This window comes from Schistocerca serialis, chromosome 7 (genome assembly GCF_023864345.2).
Source record: "Schistocerca serialis cubense isolate TAMUIC-IGC-003099 chromosome 7, iqSchSeri2.2, whole genome shotgun sequence".
Taxonomy (NCBI): domain Eukaryota; kingdom Metazoa; phylum Arthropoda; class Insecta; order Orthoptera; family Acrididae; genus Schistocerca; species Schistocerca serialis.
In genome coordinates, this window is record NC_064644.1 from 433,638,479 (window position 1) to 433,662,952 (window position 24,474).

At 37.1% G+C, this 24,474-nt stretch overlaps 1 protein-coding gene across 1 annotated transcript in view; it reads left to right on the forward strand.

Annotated features, from left to right (window-relative positions):
- Positions 1 to 24,077, forward strand: part of LOC126412077 (N-acetylgalactosaminyltransferase 6) — a 154,622-nt gene extending 130,545 nt beyond the window's left edge. Inside the window, exons 11-12 of the mRNA XM_050081481.1 lie at positions 3,364 to 3,507; positions 21,305 to 24,077. Coding sequence (XP_049937438.1) covers positions 3,364 to 3,507; positions 21,305 to 21,475 — 315 coding nt within the window. The 3' untranslated portion in view covers positions 21,476 to 24,077. The remainder of the gene's footprint in view (positions 1 to 3,363; positions 3,508 to 21,304) is intronic.
- The last annotated feature ends 397 nt before the right edge of the window (positions 24,078 to 24,474 follow it).

Sequence of the window (24,474 nt, forward strand, 5' to 3'; positions counted from 1 at the left end):
CCAAAAGCTAGCAGACTGTAATACCTTTTATATATGTGTTCTGCTGCTGCTGACTGGCGAGTAGATTTTTTATCTATCTAACTGTGTATATAATATATACTTTTCAGCATGTTGTCATCATTCCATACAGGATTTTCCATTGTTTGATCATTACTTCTACCACTGACAGGGATCAGAGACAGTTGACTGTTTGGACTGATATGTTACGAAATCATGCATCTTATTTGGCATTGGAAATCTTCATGACTTTTGTGTTGGCTCAAGATGCTATAATTGCTCATTCTTGTTGTTTGCATTGTCTGGACTTGATTCCTCATTGCAGCTAGCACTCATTGAGCTACTACATGAACTGATAGTCAGATGTAGGTTCAATTTGTTCCAGTTCAGCCATTGTTATTTTATTCTGCTCAGTGGGGCATGAGTAATTAACTTTGTTCCTACAACTTGGTTTGTTCTGTATATTGTTTAGAAGCAACCTCATCAAAAGTAATGTTTCTCATTTTTATTGTTCTCTAGCAACTAGGCTCAAAAACTCTGTATGCTTTCGAATCTTCATAGTATTGTATCAAGATACAAGCAATACTCCTTTTTACCATTTTCATCAGTAGTCTCTCAGAATGTGAACGTAGACCTTGCTTCCAAATATTTTGAGGTATCGAAGTCCTGGCTTCTTGTTTGCCCAACCTTTATCTGGAGTCTTGTTTTATAGTGCTTTAGATGGAGATCTGTTAATGAAGTAGACTGCTTCTGTCAAATATTTGGCAAATTTCATTTTAAGAGCAGCCATCTTGCATTTTCTGCTGTTGTATGATTCAGCTATTCTGTTTCATTATAGCATATGTGGCACTATAGTCTGACATTGGATCCCTTATTGCCTGAAGAAGTTTATCAGATTATTTCACGAACTCTCTACCATTACACGTGCACACAGTGGAGATCCATTTTCCAATTTTCATTTCAGCCAGGTTTTCAAAGCTTTGAATTAGCAGTGGCATTTGATTTTTATACCCTAGAGTAGATATAAATAATGTCCTAGAATAGTTAAAGTAATGAAATATTTCGCTCCTACAAATGACCTTCTTTGTACCTTCCCATACAAACCTGAGTGTACTGACTCGAGAATTTCCATGGCTGTTGAGTGAAATTGTGAAAAAGGGAGTCTTCTTTGTTTGCTCTCTATGCAAATTGAACACGGAATAGTTACTACTGCCTCATATGAAATGACACGATTCAGACCTTTGCATAGTGCCTGCACAGCTTCAGAGTGTAGATGACCTAGTGTTTTGAGCCACAAGTTTACACTATTTGACAACAGTTCAGATTTTACTTCAAAATTTTGACCATATGATTGCTATAGTCAGTAGATTCCGTTTGCATCCCCATTGTTGGATGTGTTGTAAATACGGCAGTCTTGTCTGTCAGGTAAAATTGAATGATCTTTTTTTGCTATTTTACTAATACATAGTAGATCTGTGCTTACATAAGATGTATACAGAATATCATCCGCTTTAATTCTATCGCTCTCATTGAATGTGAGAACATCTATATAAGAAAATCCTATTCCTTTTGCAAGTAAGTTGTCCATATTTACTATTACAAATTGTGAGCATATCAGTGTTTGAACATTCTTTTCATTGCGTGGATATTTGGAAATGTGCACTGATGCCCCTGAGTCTGTATAAATTTCTGTCCATGTATCTTAATCTGCTGTTGTGATTGAGAAGAATGTCTGGTAGCTTGCTGTCTTGGCTGAAGTTTTTCCATCAGTTTTGCTCTTGCTGTGCCTCTTTTTTTAATTTTTATTTTATTTTTTTTATTTTTTCTCTCTCTCTCCTGATTGTGTACGTATTTTAGTGGCAGCAGGTTGGATGTTTTTTTGAATGTAACATCATCTTTCTTTTTCTTGTAGACTAGCAGTGAATGGTTCGTTACATGTGTCATCATTTATTTCGTTTAGTAATTTATTTTTTATGGAGTGTGCCATGATTGGCAAGTTTGTGTTTTCTAAACTGAATATCACAGATTTATATTTATCTTGTAACCCTGCAAGTAAAATACACTGAACCCATTCTTCTTCAGCGTCAAAGCCTAAGCCATTTGATTTTTGTAATGTGGCACTTATCTTCTGTTAACAAACAATTTTCATGTCTCGTTGTTACCAGTGTCTTTAGCAACCCCGTTCATTGGAAGAGGTTGGAATCTTTGTAGATTGCTTTAGCTTGCCCCATGGTTCTTTAGCTGTAGAGGTATCTTGCAAATGAACATATTTCGATGGATGGATGGAGTGTATAATTGTGGCTCTTGCTTTGCACACTTTAGTTAGATCTGTTATTTTGCCACTGATGCAATTCTGCAACTGTTAGTGTTCTACATACATTCACATAGCAAACTAATATATAATACAGTTTTCTCTCCCTGTTAGTTTCTCAGTTGGAGGCAGTGAATTGGTATTTAGAGAAACCATTATGTCACTCCTAACTGTTATTTTTGCTAGTCAGTGATCTCACATGTTTTAGAATTTTGTGCCAAAGTATGCAGCCTGGGCCCATAACCTGTTAGCAGAGTAATTTACAGGCAGTATCTGATTTGGACAGACATATTTATGGCAAACACCTTAACAAGGTAAAAGCTGAAACATGAAATCTTGTGCAATCTATTACATGGAATAAAGATGTTGAGCATCCACATTTACACTATAGAAACACAAAAGATACATGTAATAAGCAAGGCATAGTTTACATTTTGAATGATCAGCCATCTTGTTTAACATAGTTTTCTGGAAATTTCTGTAGCACATTTGATTAAAAAATTATATTAAATTAACAAATTCCTGTCTTCCTGGATGTGAAGTTGAAAATTGACTGGACAGAAATATGTATACAGGAAGTTTTGATCATTCTTATTACATTCTCTTATAGTAATTTTAATTTTCTACTCATAAAACTTCCTAACATGTGTAATGATTGTATTGTAAAATATTATATCAGTGGCATTAGCAAAGAACATATTTATATTGAACAATTGTTTGAAAGCAGTTTGATAGAAACAATCATCATTTTTGCTATTGGCAATGCTATATGAACAAGGCAGAACTTTACTCCTTCTTTCTCCATTGCTCGCTGCGATCATTCCTGTGATGGTTCCCTACCCATGACTCTTGTGTGATGGTTGTTGGAACCACCTCTCTCCACTCCCTGGACCTCCATCAGAAAAAGCTAAGGAAAATCTACAGACACAAGTGCATTCAAGCAAGCAATTGTAATCCTTATAGTAATCTGTAGTTTCTCTGTGAAATTTTCATATTTGAAATATGTGTCACACCAGATAAGCTGGAGAAAGTTGAAAGTAACTTGCATTTTCCAGAACTTCACATTGACGTGGCATAAGGATATTCGTCCCACTGGGCGCACAGTGTGTTGGGATGTATCTAGTACTGAGAGTAAGGCGCCTGTAACCCTCTACGGTTGCCATGGTTTACAGGGGAACCAGTTGTGGAGGTATGATCCGGTAAGTAAATTGTAAGTAAGTTGATTCAGGCAACAGTAATAGCAACAGCAACCCGTAACCATAACAGCTTGCACAGTTCCCAGTTTCTTATCTCTGTATGATTAACTATTTCTGTCTCCTCTTCTTTGAATATGCTCCTCCACTCTCATCTAACTTACTCTTTGCTCGTTCTCTTATTTTATTGCATGGGATTTTTATTATCAGAATAACTTGTTTGTTTTCCCTCCACATTATGGTTTTTGAGAAATTAAGATATGTCACCTGATTTTCTGGTTGTTGTTGTTGTTTTTCCCAAATCCTTCATTTCACTTCCCTACTTCTATTATTATTTATTAATCCCCACATAAATTTCATTCACATACCTGTATTTTGATCATACTTCTTCTCTACATCTTAGCAAGTTGGCCCACTGATAACAACTTTGAACATGAACTTATATTTGCAGAATTAGATTCAGATCTCCATCTGTATTTCAGTATTTACATAAGTAACAACCACAAGGATTTCATGGGATGAGAACGTTTCATCTATACCCGTACTTTATTGAATTCAGCAATACAGATGTAAAAGTTTTTATTACGTAGTAAGCTCTCATCCCCATAATTTTTAAGAGATCTGACTGTGATCCTAATGGTTGGCTATTAGACTATAGGGTGAGATACTTATGTTAGCCACTATTGCACAAAACACTAAACTACTGCCTATCTGAACCTGACGAACTGTAATTATTTGCTACAAAATTAATCATAAAAGATGGTAAGGTTCCTCTGCAATAAAAAATGACATCCATTATTCATTTTCAAACAATGGAAAAACACCTAACTATATCTCGCTCATTCATTTTGATTAAACTAACAAATTCCAAAAATCATTCACTCTGAAGATGCCACAGATGATTCAACATTCCAGTTCAACTTGATACTCTTCCCAGTATGCTATTAACCACTTTTATCTTATAAGAGGACCCTCCATACTGTAAATCATGGATTTTGATGTGCTTCAAATATGTTGTAGAGGTACTTACCTTCAGTTCCTGGCTATCCAGTTATTTAGCGACGGGCCGTGGTTTTTGAGAAAATCTATTTTTAAGTTCATTGTGCACTGTGTATACCTGGAACATTACATATATTCTGAGCAAGTCAGAGTAGTGCAGCAGTAATGGTTCACAGCTACCACGCTTGAGGTACCATGTTCAAATCCCGCTCGTGTACTTTTTTGTTATTATTTTTTTTATCAAAATCGATCGAATTTTTCAATTTTTTTTTTTTTTTAAAGAATATCAACAAACAGTGTAAGGTGTGCGAAATTATAAAGATATTCAGTTATTAATTTTTTCAAATATTCATTCCATTTGTGGTTCGCAGTTGGAGTTCCAAATGTTCGTACAAGACTCACTTCTTGTATTACCTGAAATCGATCTCCGCCCATTATCGTCCCCTCTCCTGTGAATATCGTTAGCTGTAACGGGAACCCCAACTCCTAGTTGCGGCCAATGAGGATGTGAGTTGTATTTGTTTACGTTCGCATGTAAGTACAGCGTCAGTTGCTCACAGTGCCGTGTGTTAGAAAAATTCTGTGAAATGTAAGAACCAAGTGTTTCTGCAATAGTGCAGCCAGAAGAAGATCCACAAGTAGAGGAGTTGAGCGAAGAATCAAAAGGCGAAATCACAAATGCCATTAAATATGCCGAAAATCTACTGCGAGATTTGAATCTCGTAACGAATACACCGCCTAGTGTGATCTCTGCCAATTCCATTGCAATTGGCAATGAGATATGTATCACAATACAGGATGTCTTGACTGAAAGACAGATCATTATTGATGATGAATTGATATATTTCAATGAAGAAGATGAATTGGGAGAATATGATGTGGTAAGTTTTACTTTTTTATGAATATTTTCTCTTTTGGACAAATGAAAAAAAAAATAATAAAATAAAACCCTTCACTTTGCATGTATGGGGATAGAGGAAGATGGCGATTATGTTCCCGAAGAGTCGCGCCAGAACCAATAGATTATGTGCCTCTGTCCTTCAAGGAAAAAGCAGTCGCTCTTGCAGCAGCTCATCCTAAATGGAACTTGAAGAGTCTGCAATCTCACAGAGTTTCTCGATTGAAACATAAATTGATACTATACCGAGGGAAAAAGGATGTAAAACTGTGTGGAACTCATCTCGATAAATGGAGAACGGAGAACTATTGAGAGACTTAAGAAAGGTTCGTGGAAGCGAGGGGGGGGGGGAGTACGGAGTACAAGACCAGGGCTCGAACACGGTACCCCCAGCGTGGTAGCCGTCGACCTTTACCGCTGCATTACACTGACTTGCTCGGAATATATATAATGTTACAGGCATACAAAGCACGCAATGAACTTCAATATTGATTTTTCTCAAAAACCAAGGCCCATCGCTAAAAATTCGGATAGCCAGGTGCTCAGGTTAAGTGCCTCTACAACATATTTGAAGTGCATCAAAATCTGTGATTTACAGTATGGAGGGTCCCCTTGTTAATTACAATGCCCACATACAGGCACATATACATATTCATTGCTTGCATGAATGTGTGTGTATTTTTTCTATATATGAGAAGGCCTTTTGGCCAAAAGCTCCCATTTATAGCAGTTTTCTTTGTGCCTGTCTGCTAAATAACATCTCCTCTGTATGCTGAGAACAAATCTGTCCTTTCCATAATATTATTGTAAATCCATTGTAAAAAGTTTTGATTTTTATGTAAATCACAGAGATAAAAGAATAAATCCTAAGACAAAAACTCGCATTATCATAGAAGAAAGAATGGTAAAGATTATCCTGACCAGATCTGGAAGTAAGCAATATTATGGGAGAGACGTAGTAAGTGGCATGAGTACATCGTTAAAAGCATGGTTTTTACTAAACAATTGATTGTTCAATAACCTTTCTTTACTGCCACATGAATGTCTGGTGATATCCATCTTTCTCAAGAAATTCATCTTCTTCCTTTTGTGGGTGGTATGCAGCACGCTCATGTTGGAGGCTGATAGCCACTTGAATTCAGGTGTTCAGCGGAGGCTGAGTGATGCTTAACTTGCGCTCTCTCTTTCAGTAGGTGCTCATTAAATCTAGTTGTAAACATTTTTCTGGTTCACCCTGTATATAATGCATCACAGTCATTGCACTCAATTCTATATACACCAGAGCCTGCGTATTTGTCTTTGCGTGGTTGTTTGTTATGGGTATAACTGTTTTGAACTTTGTTAATTGATGAAAAAATAGCTTGTGTGCCCTGCTTCTTAAATAGCTTAGCTAAGCTATATGACAGGTTTCCTACAAATTGGATCTTCATAAATTTCGTATTGGAGACTGACAAGCCTAGTGAGATTTTAGATTCATTTGGTGATGACGTTTGTTTGTACAAAGCATCAGCTGTTGCTGGGTTGTTGTTATGGGTAACTGCAATATGTTTTAGGTTTGCTAACTGTTTCTCTATAGATGACTGGCTTAATAGAATTTCACTGATAAGATGTGTACACCATACTCAGCCTGCTTTAACACTCATAAGGTGCTTAACTGGTCTAGTATTTTATCTACTTTAAATTTCCATTTCTTCCACCACCCACCATTAAGCTTGATGAATTTTACTTTACTGCTTTTACTCCCTGTTTAGGTCCTTCATGTATTTGATAAGACATTTGATGACCGGATGTTATATCCACACACTTGTTATTCTTATTTAATGCACTTCAGCAGCAGTTGATGGATGGATAATATCTCATTACATTTTTACACGAGTTCATGCATATATTGATGACCCTTGTATGCATGACTGCACAGCTTAGAATCCTGCCTCATTCTATTTACCGTTTGTTATATTAATTTTTGTACCATTGCCTCCAGGTAATCTGATGATGCCGTACAAATACAAAACAAGTAATTTTTATTAATAAAAACAAGTTTGGCACTGAGCATGTTTTCATTTAAAACATTACACCTACTCTTTAACTTAGAAACATCAGCCAGATCTGATTCTGGAGGTGCAATGTTCTGCTTATATACATCTAATTTGCATGAATTTGCCTTGTTCTCATTTGTATCTTGTGTTTCTTTTATAATTACAGCTTCTGGCTCAGCAAATGCTGCTGTTGAGGCAGCATCCACATATCTGCCTTTTTGCTGTTGTACCCATCCATTTCCTGCATGCACATTGCCTCTGCTTCAGATAAAATTACAAAGTCACTCAGTGGCTCAGCATTAGAAGTGTTTGATACTTCTGAAACCATATCTTTTGATACTTCTGGATCATCATCTTTTTATTTTCTTCTTTCTCCTCTGAGTTGGTCATAATTCCTCCATACCCATAACATTTTCTTTAACTGACTAGGCTGTAGTACCATCCATAGCATTACAATTTACATAAATCACTGTACTGTCACTTGTTTCAATACTATTCACTAATAGCTTTGCATCATTATGCATATAATTGACTAATTCTTGAACTTTATTCCTCTGCTCATATTTCACTTCCGCATTATGTCTTATCATATTTATCATTCTTAATGACACAGTTTTCCCATCATTACTAGTTCTAGGTCAGGGCCCAGCCAAAACTGATCTATATTTACCTGTTTCCTGTTTCTATCTGTACTGTTTTCATGTCAGGGTCTGTGCATTTCTTTCTTTCCTTTCAGTGTGAAATGTTTCCTCTTCTCATGTCTAAAGTTTCTGCCTTGCCATCTCCAGTTCTTGTTGCTGTCGTCATATGTTGCTTCACCATCAGTTGCCTTGTCCCCAATTCGAGTGGGTGAAAACATTCTCAGATGCTGTTATTGTGCCCACTTCTGCTGCTGCCCTGACCAAAGAAATTTCCCCATGTGCAGCTGCCTCTGCCATCTTGCCATCCAACATTCAACACTTTGGCACTGTCCCTTCATCTCCCCATTCGTGATTTTAGTTGTTTGTGCCCCCATTGTCCCTATTACCATCAGGGCCTTCTTGTTGCATTCTTTTTTCTAGACATTATAAGATCATTTTTGCTTGCTCCTATGGAGCGGGGTGGCACAGTAGTAGCACACTGGACTCACTTTCAGAGGATGATAGCTCAAACCTGTGTCCAGCCATCTTGATTTAATTTTTCCTTCATTTCCCTAAATCACTTCAGGCAAATGCCAGGATGATACCTTTGAAAGGGCACAGCTGACCTCCTTCCCCGTCCCTCCCTAATCTGATGGAACTGATGAACTCACTGTTTGGTCCCTTTCCCAAAATCAGTAATCATCATCATCATCATCATCATCATCATCATTGTTTGCTCCTTCTTTTTGACCATCACACTATGAGACATCTCTTCCCATCATGCCGGTACTCTGTTCAATACCCATCTTATTACCGTTTTCTCTCCCACTGACATGACCTAAAAATATTTTTAATTCTAGTGACTTTTTTATCTTGTCAGCTACATCTACCTACATAGATACTCCACAAGCCACCATACAGTGCGTGGCGGAGGGTAACCTGTACCACTACTTGTCATTTGCTTTCCTGTTCCACTCTCAAATAGAACGAGGGAAAAATGACTGTCTATATGCCTCATGCCTCCATGTGGGCCCTAATTTGTCGTATCTTATCTTCGTGGTCCTCATGCGCACTGTATGTTGGCAACAGTAGAATCGTTTCGACAGTCAGCATCAGGTACTGTTCTCTAAATTTTCTCAATAGTGTTTCTTGAATAGAATTTCACCTTCCATCCAGGGATTCCTATTTGAGCTCCCAATGCATATCCGTAACACTTACATGTTGTTTGAACATACCGGTAACAAATCTAGCAGCCCATCTCTGAACTCAAGAATAGGTCACACCAGTATCCTATATGTGGTCTCCTTTACAAGTGAATCACTCCTAAAATTCTCCCAATAAACCAGAGTTGATCATTCCCCTTCCCTATCACATTTCTCACATGCTCGTTCCATGTCATATCGCTTTGCAGCATTATGTCCAGATATTTGAATGAGTTGACTGTGTCAAGCAGACACTAGTATTACTGTATCCAAACATTAAAGGATTGATCTTGCTACTCATGTGCATTAACTTACATTTTTCCTCATTTAAGGCTAGGTGCCATTCGTCACACCAACTGGAAATTTTGTCCAAGTTGTCTTGTATCTTCCTACAGTCACCACTCAGCTTTGACACCTTACTCTACACCACAGCATAATTAGCCCATCCTGTTATTTATGTATATAGAGAACAACATCGGTCCTGTCACACTCCTGACAACATCCTTGTCTCTGATGAACACTTGTCGTTGAGGACAACATATTGGATTTTATTATTTACAAGTCTTTGAACCACTCACATGTCTGTGAACGTATTCCATATGCTCGTACCTTCTCTAATAGCCTGCAATGGTGCCCCGTGTCAACTGCTTTCTGGAAATCTAGAAATATGGAATCCGCCAGTTGCCCTTCATCCATAATTCTCAGTATGTTATGTGAGAAAGGGCAAACTGAGCTCTGCACAAGCAATCGTTTCTAAAATTAGGCTGATTCGTGCACATAAGTGTCTCAGTCTCAAGAAAGTTTAATGTATTTGAACTGAGAATATGTTCAAGGACTCTACAGCAAACAGAAGTTAGGGACTTTGGTCTGTTATTTTCTGTTCTTTTACTTTTCTTATACACTGGAGTCACCTGCACTTTTTTCCAATCGCTTGGGACTCTGCACCGGGCAGTAGATTCATGATAATGCAAGCTAGGTAAGAGACCAATGCCATAGTGTACTCTTTTTTAAATCGAACGGAGATTCCATCTGAACATGGTGATATATTTGCTTTCAAATCCTTCAGTTGTTTCTGTACACCAGGTATGCTTATTACTATGTTGTCATACAGGAGTCTGTCTGATGGTCAAATGAAGGCATGTTTGTACAATTCTCCTCTGTGAACAATTTCATGAACGTGAAATTTAAAACTTAAGCTTTCATTTGCTTGTCTTTGAGTGCCACACCAGACTGGTTAAAAAGATACTGAATGGAAGCTTTAGACCCATTTAGCAATTTTACATGCAGTCAGAATTTTCTTGGGTTCTCTGCCAGATTTTTTGTTAAGGTGTGATGGTGGTAGTTGTATTATGCTTTACGCATAGATCTTTTCACAGATGCACTAATCTCTAGTAACCTTTGCTTGTCTTCATGTATACATTCCCTTTTGAACAGAGAGAGGGTGCAACAGCCTCTGCTTTCTCAGCATCTGCCAAATTTCATTATTAAACCATGCTGGGTCTTTTCCATCCTTTATCCACTTACCAGCAACCCATTCTCTTACTTCAGTTCATTCTTGACTTCTTCCATGTCCTGTGACCATTATTTCTCTACATAGGCCTTTTCAGGCTCATCATACTCAAAGTCTAACAAGAAGAGGTCCCCAGTGGGTGGCCAAAGTTTTAATGTGGTGTAGGTTAAGGTCCCAGGTATCACACCCTTCAGCCATTCACCCTGGTGGGTCCTGTTTGTGAGTAATTGCCAGAAAAAAAAATCTGGAATTTTTGTGCGATATTCTAGAGCCTAATTTGGTTACGGTACACAGAGCAGCATTCTGGTGTAATGGGTAAAGTATGTCCCTGCTGTATGGAAGATTGTTGGTTTGAATCTTTTAGGACACTTTAATTTTTTTAATTTTCAGATCTGTGTCAGGATGATTATGATAATCATTTTTATTCAGTTAATTGGTTTAAATATGATTTTCAGAGATTTCAAATTCTTTGTTATGCTATTTTAATGATTGTAGTAACTATTTCATTTACTCTTATTTTATCTTCCAATTATTATTTCTTTAATTTGGAATCTTTGAGCATGTGATTTTACTTACAGTTTTGTGTATTAACTTTTATTTATTTTATTCTGTTTTGTCATTTTGTATTCTTATCCATTTTATTGTATCCATTATTTCTGTTCCTAATGTTGTTAGAATTTAGTTTTATTTGTTGTCCTTTTTTTGCTTAAATTTTCATCTTCATAATTTTGTCCATAGTACAGCAAGAGTTTGTGTTTTGAAGGACTTGTTGTTGTTGTTGTTGTTGTTGTTGTTGTCTTCGGTCCAGAGACTGGTTTGATGCAGCTCTCCATGCTACTCTATGCTGTGCCATCTTCTTTATCTCCGAGTAACTACTGCAACCTACATCCTTCTGAATCTGCTTAGTGTATTCATCTCTTGGTCTCCCTGTATGATTTTTACCCTCCATGCTTCCCTCCAATACTAAATTGGTGATCTGTTGATACCTCGGAATGTTTCCTACCAACCAATCCCTTCTTTTAGTCAAGTTGTGCCACAAATTCCTCTTCTCCTGAATTCTATTCAGTACCTCCTCATTAGTTGCGTGATCTACCCATATAATTAATCTTCAGCAGTTTTCTGTAGCGCCACATTTTGAAAGCTTCTATGCTCTTGTGTAAGCTGTTTATTGTCCATGTTTCACTTCCATAGATGGCTACACTCCATACTAATACTTCCCGAAAAAAATTTGTAACACTTAAGTCTATACTTGATGTTAAATAATTTCTCTTCTTCAGAAACTCTTTCCTTGCCATAGCCAGTCTACATTTTATATATGCTTGACTTAGATGGTCCTTAGTTATTTTGCTCCTTAAGTAGCAAAACTCATCTACTACTTTAAGTGTCTCATTTCCTAATCTAATTCCCTCAGCATCACCTGATTTAATTTGACTACATTCCATTATTCTCTTTTGCTTTTGTTGATATTCATTGTATACCCTCCTTTTAAGACACTGTCCATTCAGTTCAACTGCTCTTCCAGATCCCTAGTGGTTTCTGACAGCATTATAATGTCATTGGCAAACCTCAAAGGTGTTATTTCTTCTCCATGGATTTTAATTCCTACTCCAAATTTTTCTTTTGTTTCCTTTACTGCTTGCTCAATATACAGACTGAACATCATCGAGGATAGGCTACAACCCTGTCTCACTCCCTTCCCAACCACTGCTTCCCATTTGTGCCCCTTGACTCTTATAACCACCATCTGGTTTCTGTACAAATGTTAAATAGCTTTTTGGTCCTTTTTTTTTTTACCCCTGACTCCTGCAAAATTTGAAAGAGAGTATTCTAGTCAACATTGTCAAAAGATTTCTCTAAGTCTACAAATGCTAGAAACCTATGTTTACCTTTCCTTAATCTATCTTCTATGGTAAGTCATAGGGTCAGTACTGCCCCACTTGCCCCAACATTTTTGCAGAATCGAAACTGATCTTCTCTGAGGCAGGCTTCTACCAGTTTTCCCATTCGTCTGTAAAGAATTCTAGGTAGTATTTTGCAGCCGTGACTTATTAAACTGATAGTTGGGATTGGAATTAGTTTATTCTTCTTTTAGTGTGATGGTATTTCACATGTCTCATATGTCTTGCTGACCAGATGGTGCAGTTTTGTGATGGCTGGCTTTCCCAAGGCTATCAGTAGTTCTAATGGAATGTTGTCTGCTCCCGGGGCCTTGTTTTGATTTAGGTCTTTCAGTGCTGTCTCAAATTCTTCGTGCAGTATCATATCTCCCATTTCATCTTCATCTATGTCCTCTTCCATTTCTGTAATATTTCCCTAAAGGACATCACCTTTTTATAGACCTCCTATACACGCCTTCCACCTTTCTGCATTCCTTTCTTTGTGTAGGACTGGTTTTCCATGTGAGCTCTTGATATCCATACAGGTGGATCTTTTTTCTCCAAAGATCTCTTTAATTTTCCTGTTGGTACTATCTACCTCACCCCTCATGATTTATGCCTCTACATCCTTACATTTGTCCTCTATCCATCCATGCTTAGCCATTTTGCACTTCCTGTTGATCCCATTTTTGAGACGTTTGTACTACTTTTCACCTGCTTCATTTACTGCATTTTTATACATTCCATCCTGGATTTTCCATTGTTTGAAATTCAATATCTCTTCTGCAATACCTTGTCTTTTTACCTACTTGATCTTCTGCTGCCTTCACTATTTCGTCTGTCAAAGCTACTCATTCTTCTTCTACTGTATTTCTTTCCCCTGTTCTTGGCAGTTGTTCCCTGAAGCTCTCTCTGAAACTCTCTACAACCTCTGGTTCTTTTGGTTTATCCAAGTCCCATCTCCTTAAATTCCTACCTTTTTGCAGTTTGTTCAGTTTCAATCTGCAGTTCATAACCAATAAATTATCATCAGACTCCACATCTGCCCCTGGAAATGTCTTACCATTTAAAATGTTGTTTCTGAATCTCTGTCTTACCATTATATAATCTATCTGAAACCTTCCATTGTGTCCAGACCTCTTCCATGTATACAACCTTCTTCCATGATTCTTAAACCAAGTGTTAGCTATGATTAAGTTATGCTCTGTTCAGAATTCTAGTATGCGACTTCCTCTTTCATTCCTAACCCCCAGTCCATGCTCACCTACTACTTTCCCTTCTCTTCTTTTTCCTACTATTGAATTCCAGTTCCCCATGACTATTAAATTTTCGCCTACCTTAACTATCTGAATATTTTTTTAATTTTTTTTATCACATCATACATTTCTTCAATCTCTTCATCATCTGCAGAGCTAATTGGCACATAAGCTTGTACCACTGTGGTAGGTGTGGGCTTCATGTCTATCTTGGCTACAATAATGCACTGACTATGCTGTTTGTAGTAGCTTATCCATGCTCCTATTTTTTTATTTATTTCAAAACTACTCCTGCAGTACTCTTATTTGATTTTGTATTTATAATCCTGTATTCACCTGACCAGAAGTCTTGTCCCTCCTGCCATTGAACTTCACTAATTCCCTCTATATCTAACTTTAACCTATTCATTTCTCTTTTTAAATTTTCTAACTTACCTGCCCAACTAAGCAATCTGACATTCCACACTCCGATCCATAGAATCCAGTTTTCTTTCTAAAGATAACCCGTGTCCTCCTGAGTAGTCCTTGGCTGGAGATCTGAATGGAGGACTCTTTTTTAACTGTGGAATATTTTATCCAAGAGGATGCCATCACCATTTAACCATACAGTAAAGCTGCATACCCTCAGGAAAAAATGACTGTATAATGATTAATTGTGTGTATAGTGATTACTATAAAAAAGATAATGTTGAACAGTGAATATAAATAGATTGTTGTGTGTCTGTCTCTCTTTTTCTTTTTACTAACAGATCAATATTTTCAAGCATTTAAATATTATGATAGATAGAGTAAATAAAAATAATAAAAATAACATGCACAAAGATTCCAGTTCCAGTTCTTCTTTATTCGTGACTAAATAAGAACGAACAATATAGTTAATATGACCATTAAAATGATGTGACAAAGGATTGGAAATTTATAAAATAACATTTAAAACAGTTAATTGAACAAAAAAAATGATCAAAATCATTTCCATAAAGATTTTAAAATAAAAATATGTTAAACAGCTGACAAGATTGAAACCCACAACCTTATGTGCATCAAGAATGTACCTTATCCACTACACCACAACACTAATATGTATTTTGTAATCGATTTTAAGGCTCTAGAATATCACATGAAATTCCATATTCTTCCACTCCCATTGATTACTCGCAAACAAGGGCCTACCAAGGTGAATTGATGCAGGGTGTGATACCTGGAATCCTAACCTACATCACCATACAGATAGTTTCAAATAGTTGGTCCCACCTCTGAAGACCTCTGCTTGTGGGTTGAGGGAATCTGCCCAGTTGGCTGCTCCTTCTTCCATCTGCCATGTTGTGGAATCTGTCTTTCTTGTTTCTTCCCGTTTTTCACGTATCGCTCTATTAAGCCTGTGCATAAATGCCATTGAGTATAGTCTTTCTCCCCTCTTGAAAGCTTATATTTTTCCAAACCAGTTAATACCATGTTGTTTACTCCTGTCTTGAGGCTTCCAGCTTCTTTCTCTAAAATATCCATTATGAAGTTACCAGTGTTGTTATTGTTAATGGTCATAGTGCCTGCAGTCGTTATTCCCATTTTGACCTTGTCAATTTCTGCATCACCAGTTTCGGTTATCTTTTTTGTTACATTTTTTTACCTTGTCTTGTGCAGAGATCAGCTGTGTGCTGAACTGGCTATAATTGTTGATGCAACCTATTGCAACTGTTCAACCAGTGGAGTTCTTATTTCATATACATTACTCCATTTCTCATATTTTTCAATCCACTCATTCCACTTGATGATTAAGTCTGCTTGCCAAGTTTTGTGTGCCTCATTTCAAATGTGGTTTCCTCTATCTTTTCATCAAGTTGTCTAGTATCCATTCAAGCTGTGTTTTCATGTATTCTGTTCTCTGTTTCTTTCAAGTAGGAAGTGTTTTCCTCTATCTTACCCATTATTGTTTAAGTATGTCTGCAAATCTAAAGGTCCTTGGCTTTCTGTATTTGGCTGTTTAGATACCTGTTCTATCTTGTTTCCTTTATTTTGTAAGTTTTTTTGCTTCTGTCATAAAATTGGTGCAGTACTGTCTTTCCCTTCCACAGTGTTTTCCTATTGCACTATTCCCAACAATTGTGTGATTCCTGAATCTATATCTACCTTCCTCTTGGCCACGATTATTTTAGTTCCCAACTTGTATAACTTAGAATTATTTTCACTGCATGGATAAAAAATCAACTCACTAAGCAGTGGCAGAACACACACATAAAAGAGGGTTGTATTTAGGCAAGCTTTCTGAGCCAGCGGCTCCTTCTTCAGACGGAAGAGTTGAAGGGAAAGGAAGAGGAGTGAAGGAAAGAGAGGTCTAGGGAAAAGGGTAGATCTCAGGAAAGTTAACCAGATTTGCGGGTCAGGGGAGACTCACTACCTGGGATGAGGAGGACAAATTATTTTGTAAAAATTCATTGTTTTTGTTGTTATATTAAAATTACTTTCACTACTTGTCTCAGTATTTTTCTCCATGACTGCTATTTCTTTAACCTCATTACATTGGTTCTCACTGTTTTATGTAGTGCATTAGTTTATTCACCACACACGTGCAGACTGCTCTTCTGCTCAACAATGCCTACAGCAGCAATGTCACATGCGACTCACTACACCAGTAAAGCTGTTTGCAACACTTAAACATTTTTCTGCATGAGAAGAATGTAGCTCACTGCACTGCCATCATTGATGTGTTATGATGTGTATACCACCATAATCCATCTTCTTTCCTGCTTAATGATAGTTTTCACTGTTTCACCCATACAGCACTTCTCCTGCATGTGTCAGTAACAGTTGCTGTTCTTGTAAGCGGTATGTTCCCTACTGTTGCCTTGCACAGTTCAGTATAGTTCCTTTCTGTGATAATTAAATTTGAAAATTGCATTGTGACACAGTGATCACTTGTAAGGTTTCAGCCCCATAATTGTTAAGAGATCTGACCATGATGCTGATGGCTGGCTGTTGGACTATTGGGTGCAAGAGTTATTTGAGCCACAATGGCACAAAACATAAAACTACTGCCTAATTGTACTTGGCATAACTGTAATAATTTTCTGCAAAATCAGTCACAAAAGATGATGTCCTTTAACTTAATTTATTCATCTTCAAAGAGTAGAAACCAAACTTTTGAAATAGACTGCCAACCAGAATAGGGAGTGCAAAGTGCACATAACAGCAACTTTAGACAGCAAACTGCCATTTGCCAAGTTTTGCTTTGACCTTTAGTAAGTGAGCTATAGCCAGTGAAGTGAGCACATGCACAAGCTGCTTGTCAGATTAGTGCCAAAGTGACAGTGAAAGAGCTTGAAGAACAATGTGTGTGTGTGTGTGTGTGTGTGTGTGTGTGTGTGTGTGTGTGTGTGTGTGTGTGTGTGTGTGCTAAATTTTGCTGCAGACTTGCTAAAACTTTCTTATCCAAACCTACAGTGCTGTGAGAGGTTTAAGTGTTTTCAAAAGGGCAGAATGTCAGTGGGTAACATTCCCAAGCCTGGATGACAATGGGAGTGGTGTATTGCCAGTAGATAGATCATCTGCTGTGAAGAAGCCATGGACTATTCAAAATTCCTGTTTCAGTGAAATTCTTTTTGTAGTACTCTTTTAACCACTTTTATCTCAATTCCTTGTATTTCTTTCCCTTGACTCTTTCACTACATGTTCACTCTACTGAGTTTGCCCCACTACTGGCTTCACACGCCCGTTACTGACTCACATTGTCAGTGCCACAAAGTATTCTCCATAAAAGGCGGGAACCTACAGAAAGTTTTAGAAGCTAAGTGTCACCAGTTAGCACCTGCTGCTAGATAGCATGCTGGCAAGGATATCAATCACAGTGTCCTTACATCATGGTCCATGTGGATTGAGCTGTTTTGTTTTTGATGAAATGAAATAAATCCTGACATCAGCCACAATTGGGCATTGAAATGAAAACAAAGACAGGCTGCTGATTCTTCCATAAAACCTAGAAGTTTCTGGGAATTACATTTCACCTGGAAAATCTGGGAAATCTCAGGAATTTCATAAAATCTCACGGGATTCTGAGTTTTTAACCTAGCATTGAAATTAAATTTGATCGAGTCTTATAAATCACAAATTTTAAAATATTTAATACCTCCAAGTATGTTAATTATATGAGTATTATTCCATATAAATTATCAATGTTAATAACTGCAGTTACATTACTGCTTATGGCTGGTATATAGCTCAGCTGAGAGGAAAGAAAAGTTACTGTCTCCCTGCTCACCATTAATTTATCACGAGCTTCTCGTATATGGAATTCCCAGGAATTTTTTTTCCGAGTTTGTGTAGCCACTCTGATTGTCAACATGAGAAAATTTGTGCAGGACTGGGATTTGAATCTGTATTTCCCTATTTACGCTTGAGGTCATCTTAACTGCTTTGGATATCCAAGCGTGCTTTCCATCCAGCCCAAACTCCCATCTCATTGCACACTACTTAGATAGTGCACCCTGTTTATTTTTATTTCCCTGTATGTAAGTAATTCCAAGCACTACCTTTCCTCAGCATTTCCCCCCAATGTCAACCTTACTGCAGTGTGAAGGTAAGGCAAAAATATCTCAACCTGAAGTTGAAAGACTCATTAAAAATTGGTAAATAAGTCTCCAATGTTTTCCAGTGTGTGGATTCCATGCCTGAGTGCTGTTATACAAGATTTATAAAATAACTATCTATAGTTGTCCTAGTCTCTTCGTTGGGCTCTGCATGTTTTCCAGCCACAAATTTCTTTATCACTTGGGAAACCATAGTGTGACAAATATGATTAGTAGGATGGATATTCCAATAGATTTTTCTTCAAATTCTTTAGTTTTCTTATTACCGAAACACATAGTTTTCCATCCAGTTGGTCTCGAAGTATTGCGTAATATTTGCGGGCCAATCTTTTCTCTTTGCAAGATAATCAGTAAGAAGAATTGCTTTTGTGTCCAATAAAAAACAGGCCATCATCTTTTATGATTGAGTAAATCAATTTTGCCTTTATTGGTGTAGGGCCTCTAGCGTCCACTCACTGCTTTGGTTGCTATTTCAGTAATGGTGTGAAGCAGTAGACCCACATCTTCTCCACAATAATGCTGCACAGAATTAGTGGATTCTATGTAAAATGGTCCACACATTTCATGGAAATCAATTTTGCATCTAAGTTTGGTTCATATGTAAGACATGCTGTACACATACTGCACAGAGCTATGTTATAGTTAATTCTCCACATAAAATGTACTATGTCTTTCTTTTGGTATGCTGATGTTGGTAACTATTACATACAACTTTAATTACTATTTCCCATACTTTATTGCGCACTTTTCAAAGTTTCATCTGAAGCTACAGTTTTGTGCCACCTTTCATATGCGTCATCTTCAGAAGTATACGCTAAACTAAACTGCTTCTACAGCCTCTGGTGGGCCCATTGATCATTTGTAATTCTTCTTCCTAGTTCATAATTACGGAAAATTAAATGTTAGACTTGTCTTTAGATAAATTTGTGTTGTTGATGAAACTGGTTTTGGCAAGTAAATATTTCTAATGCAGCTTGTGGTGTGTATATGATTTTCTTTAACAAATAAAAGTAGTCTATGATGATGTGACATTGTCAGTTTTCAGTGACACACTCGTAGCACAACTACTTTGAAAGCAGCATAAACCAATTGAAATTGATACTTGACTTTTGTTATTGTGCAACATGTACCAAGGCAACAAAAAGAAAACTTATTTAATATCTATCCCACGTCCATTCCAGGTCAAGAAATTTTCTTGTTGCCCATGTAAACTTTTCATCCATTATTCTTTCCTGTGCCTTCATGCCTTTTTGGTCAGTGTAAAACAGGCAGCATTGTAAGTTCCTCAGTCACTTCCCTGTAAAAGCCATTAATTCAAGTTCAAGCTTCAGCTATTTTGTTTTAGCTTCAGTGGAGATGCTGAGTCGCAGATAGGCACACAAAAGACTCTCACAAGTAAAGCTTTCGGCCATTGCCTTCAGCAACAACAACACACACACACACACACACACACACACACACACACACACAAACGCGCGCGCGCGCACGCGACTGCAGGCTCAGGCAACTGAAACCACAGTTTTGCATTTTTGTGAGTGTTTGTGTATGGGTGTGCGTGTGCACGCATGTGCGCACATATGTGTGTCTATTGTGAACGAAGGCCAATGGCCGAAAGCTGTAATTGTGAGAGTCTTTTTGTGTGCCTATCTGCGACTCGGCTTCTCCGCTGTATGATGAGTAGCAACTTTCCTTCTCATAATATTGTTAATTCCATCCTGGATTTTTTTCTTTTTTTTTTTAAGTTTTAGCTTTTCAAATTTGTTGTTTGAATCTGTTGAAAAACTTGAAAGTTGTCAGTTATTGAGATAAATTTAATCAGGTGTCTCAGTTGATATACTTTTTTCTGTTTCTTCGTCTGTAGGTAGTTCATTATTTAAATATATTTGTGACCATATCTTAAGGGATCTTTAAGTTCCACAAAATGATGTTATGATAGTGTCCACACCGAACTGTGCTGTTACAACACACACAAATCACATGACCAAAATGGTATGACCAATACAAGACCACTTAGTATACTCACTATAGCCTATTGAGTAGATCCCTTGGCAATAGTGCTTCTACTTGTCTAGTGTGTTGCATCCATTTGGTTCACATTATTTGAGTTATGGGGATGCAGGATGCCTTAGTGAACACATTTGGATGACATTTTGTGTGGCCAGCAGAGCTGGTACCATCCACTTTCAGTGCTAAATAAGCTGAGAAGTGAAAGTCACCCATTACCATAAGCCATGCTGGTCAAGCTGATTGCTATTTAGGGAGCTACTGTGTATTTTGTATTGTTACTTGAGAGCGTCACAACTCATACTGGTTTTCCGTATGCCATCAGTGGAGAGACACCACACTTGGTGAGTACCACTTGCAACCCGTATGTGGTTTTTCAGTATACCTTGTAGCATTATCACATGTGACAATGTTGGCAGGGCATCTTTCAGTGCATACTTTATCACCATGCTTCATAAATTATCTGCTGATCAGACTGCCTATTATACATACCATGGTATAGCATTCATAAATACTGGTGGCACTTAACACTCTCATAGAGCTCTATTTACTGACTAATGAAAGTATAGACAACTGGTGTGTCATAATCTCTCTACCGATATGCTGTGCTTCTACCGTATCGTGGATCTCAAAGATCCTTTAACTTATGGAGATGAGTGTGTACTTATTCAAACGCAGGTAGCAGAGAAAGTTTCATTTTGAATACCTTGGGGACCAAAAGTTGGGTCAAATCTTTGACACCTTTCATGTCTCTCAATTGTAGTTACTGTTTGCAGCCAATAAAATAAATTCACTAAACTGAAACATAACAAATTTTCATTTAGGTGAACCAGTGGCTTGTGCATGGAGGAAATCCACGGTGCTTGGACTGTGATCCAGGTAGTCTAAAAATGTATGTTACCAAGTGTGATGGTGCATCTTTAACACAGAAGTGGAGGTTTGAAAATATTGATTTCAAAGCTTTAGCAAATTGGGACAATGTTGGGCCTCATTGAATTTTGGTAGTATTCCTCATCAATTTGTTCTCATGAGTCATATAAAAAGAAAAGAAGCTATATAATCAATATTTGACACAACAGTGTGAACTTGAAAAGTACATATGTTTTAGTTAAATAATTAGTGTGTTACGTTCTGTGTGGTCTCTCTTCACATGGTAATAGGTTGGCTTTACTTCAAATAGCTAGCTTGACAATTTCATTGTTTATTGACACTGGATTTAGTTTAAATGTTTACCCATTGTATGAAAATGAGGACAACTTGATGATTAGTAATGTACTGGAGACGGTAACTATATAAATGTAATTATTTTCAGTTTTCAACTGTGAACTCAATGGGTGTGCTTGTTGTCACTTGCTTACAAAACATACACTGAAGAAAATAAGTAGCTTGCATGAGTGCATACGTGTATCAGTTCCTTTTTCTAAAGTGCTAAATAAAAAATTGACAGGTTAATCTTCTGCATGAGTTGCACTATTGATATTTGATCTCTAAAAGACTGATATCCATTGAAATAATTACTAATGAAGGGTGCTCAATTTTGCATTTATTTATTTGTAGTCTGAGCTAAAAGGTTTGGATGCTGTTTTCTCTTCCTGCATAGGGTAAACAATTTTGTACTGTTGGGGTGTAATTGTTCTGGGATTTACATGTATTTTTTGTTTTGGTAAAAGTGTGCAGCTTCATGTTTGAAAACAGATTTTGTAATCTATCCAGCTATAGTTTATCAGTACGGAAAATGTGTTGTTGCCATACATCACATATTGTAAAAGTGAAAGAAGTATCCGGCAAGAATGAAGATGCCACATTCTGTACAGATGCTTTTCACAATGCTAGCAGAAACATGTAGAAGTAGAACTGCATATGTGAATTTATTGTTTTGACCTTTTTATATACTGTACCAAATGCATATCTTGTCATTTTGGTGTCATGCTAACTTACTGTTTCCTTTCTGGTTTCTAATAACACTATATTTTCTTCTGTTTGAATCCCAATTCATGTTTTGGTTCAAGAAACATAGGTTCAGTAGTTATTTTTCTGTTTCTGATTTTTTTCGCTACCAACATATTAACTTCATCTCAAATATTTAATCCTAGCCTGTTTACTGTAAATTATATGAATGGAAGAAAGCAAATTTCCTGTAAGAGTACTTTTTGATGTCTGTGACACATGTGTTTGACACAAAAAACAATGGATCAGTTTGCCATTTATTTGCTTACAACCTTCTTTAACTGGTTGATACGAATGTAAATGGTTCGTATAACTGCTCTTAATAACTACAGTTATTGTTTGATTCGGAGTTGAATCAGTTTGGTAAATTGTACACATTGGTACCAAAACATATTAATTTTGAAACCTACATAGTTTTCTTTGAGTTAACCACTTCAGTGTTTGTTGAGAGAGAAACTGGGAGAATGTGTTAACCAGTATGGTTGAGGGAGTCCCACATTAACAAAATTAATTATGGGAAGTCTGATTTAAAATATCTGCCATAATTTATCCAACTTTCCTTAATTTATTCTTGTCTTTTATAATACATATTGATTAAGTGGTGCAGGCAGCTGTTTTTCCCCAGGTGTCAGCTTCTTCCCCTAATTGTATTTTTCAGTCAATAGTTCAGATTCTTTTATAAGTTTATACAGTAAGGGAGCTAATAGAAGTGTCAACATTAAACATGGGCTGGAACATAGTATTTATGAGAGTACTAATCCAAATAGCAGAAACACTGATGTTGGCTAGATTGGATGTGGGGGGAAATGGAAGGTGTGTGCTGTGGGGGAAGAGGAATAGGACAAGATAAAAGATAGGGTCAGAAAAGATATTACTTGAGTGGAACATGTGAGTACATGTAAGGCCAGTGTGGGGAACTGCTTAGAGAAACATTCAGAACAAAGAAGAGAATACAGAGGGGCAGTGAAAGATCCGTCATACTCCAAGGATAAAATAACGATTAGTTACAAGTGATGATGCAGTGTGAAGTAGAAAAGTTAAAAGTTGAGTGGAAGGTTTGTGTGGGAAGGCACTTAATCAGTCCCTCCTACTATGGCCCCACCACCTCCCCCTGCACAGTCTGTTTTCCTCAACATTTCTGCTATAATACAACTGTTATTATCATATATTCTAAAGAGAAAAATCATGAAAATATATTTTGTGCCAAGGTTTAAAATTATAGAAACATAAAGGGCTTGAAATAAATGCTTTTTAATTTATTGGTTTTTATATACACAATGTTGAGATAAGATGATAGTTCATAAAGTGTGGTCACTAGTGCAACAAAAGAGTTTAGCATAGAGATACATTTCCTTTTATCCAAAGTCCCTTTTCTTATATCTGACTTGAGAGCTATATGTTATGTTACGTGAAGTCCTCTCCACTTCCATTTTATGTGCCTGCTGCAAAATCCATGTCCAACTGAGATTGTGTTCTGTTGTCACTGAATGGTCTGTAGGTGTAATGGTGACTTTAAATTGTCCCCCTTTTCCTTTTTGTGTCTTTTTTCATGATAAGAACTCCTCAGTGTTCTCTCTCTCTCTCTCTCTCTCTCTCTCTCTCTCTCTCTCTCTCTCTCTCTCTCCCCCCCTCCCTCCCTCCCTCCCTCTCTCCCCCCCCTCCCTCTCTCTCTCTCTCTCTCTCTCTCTCCCCTCCCCCCTCTCCCTCTCCCCCAAGATATAAAAAGGCAAAATAGTTTCTACTTTGGTAAGCATTATCATAATTCACATTTCTTTTCTCATGGAAAGTAAAAATGACATACCCTAAATTAGGAACCACATACCATACTGAAGTTTCTGAAAATTTTATTCAAAATGTTACGAAGCTTATAACTGATGAAGATGCAGTCTTATATTTTAGGATATTGCCGCTTGGTTTGATTATAAATTTCTATTGTATGGTAGATGATAAATTTTTACTAATAACCAGCATTTCTCCATTTGTAATCATCATATTTTTCTTCCTTTTCTATAGAATACCTTCTTTGGAGCCCATGTCTTAATTCACT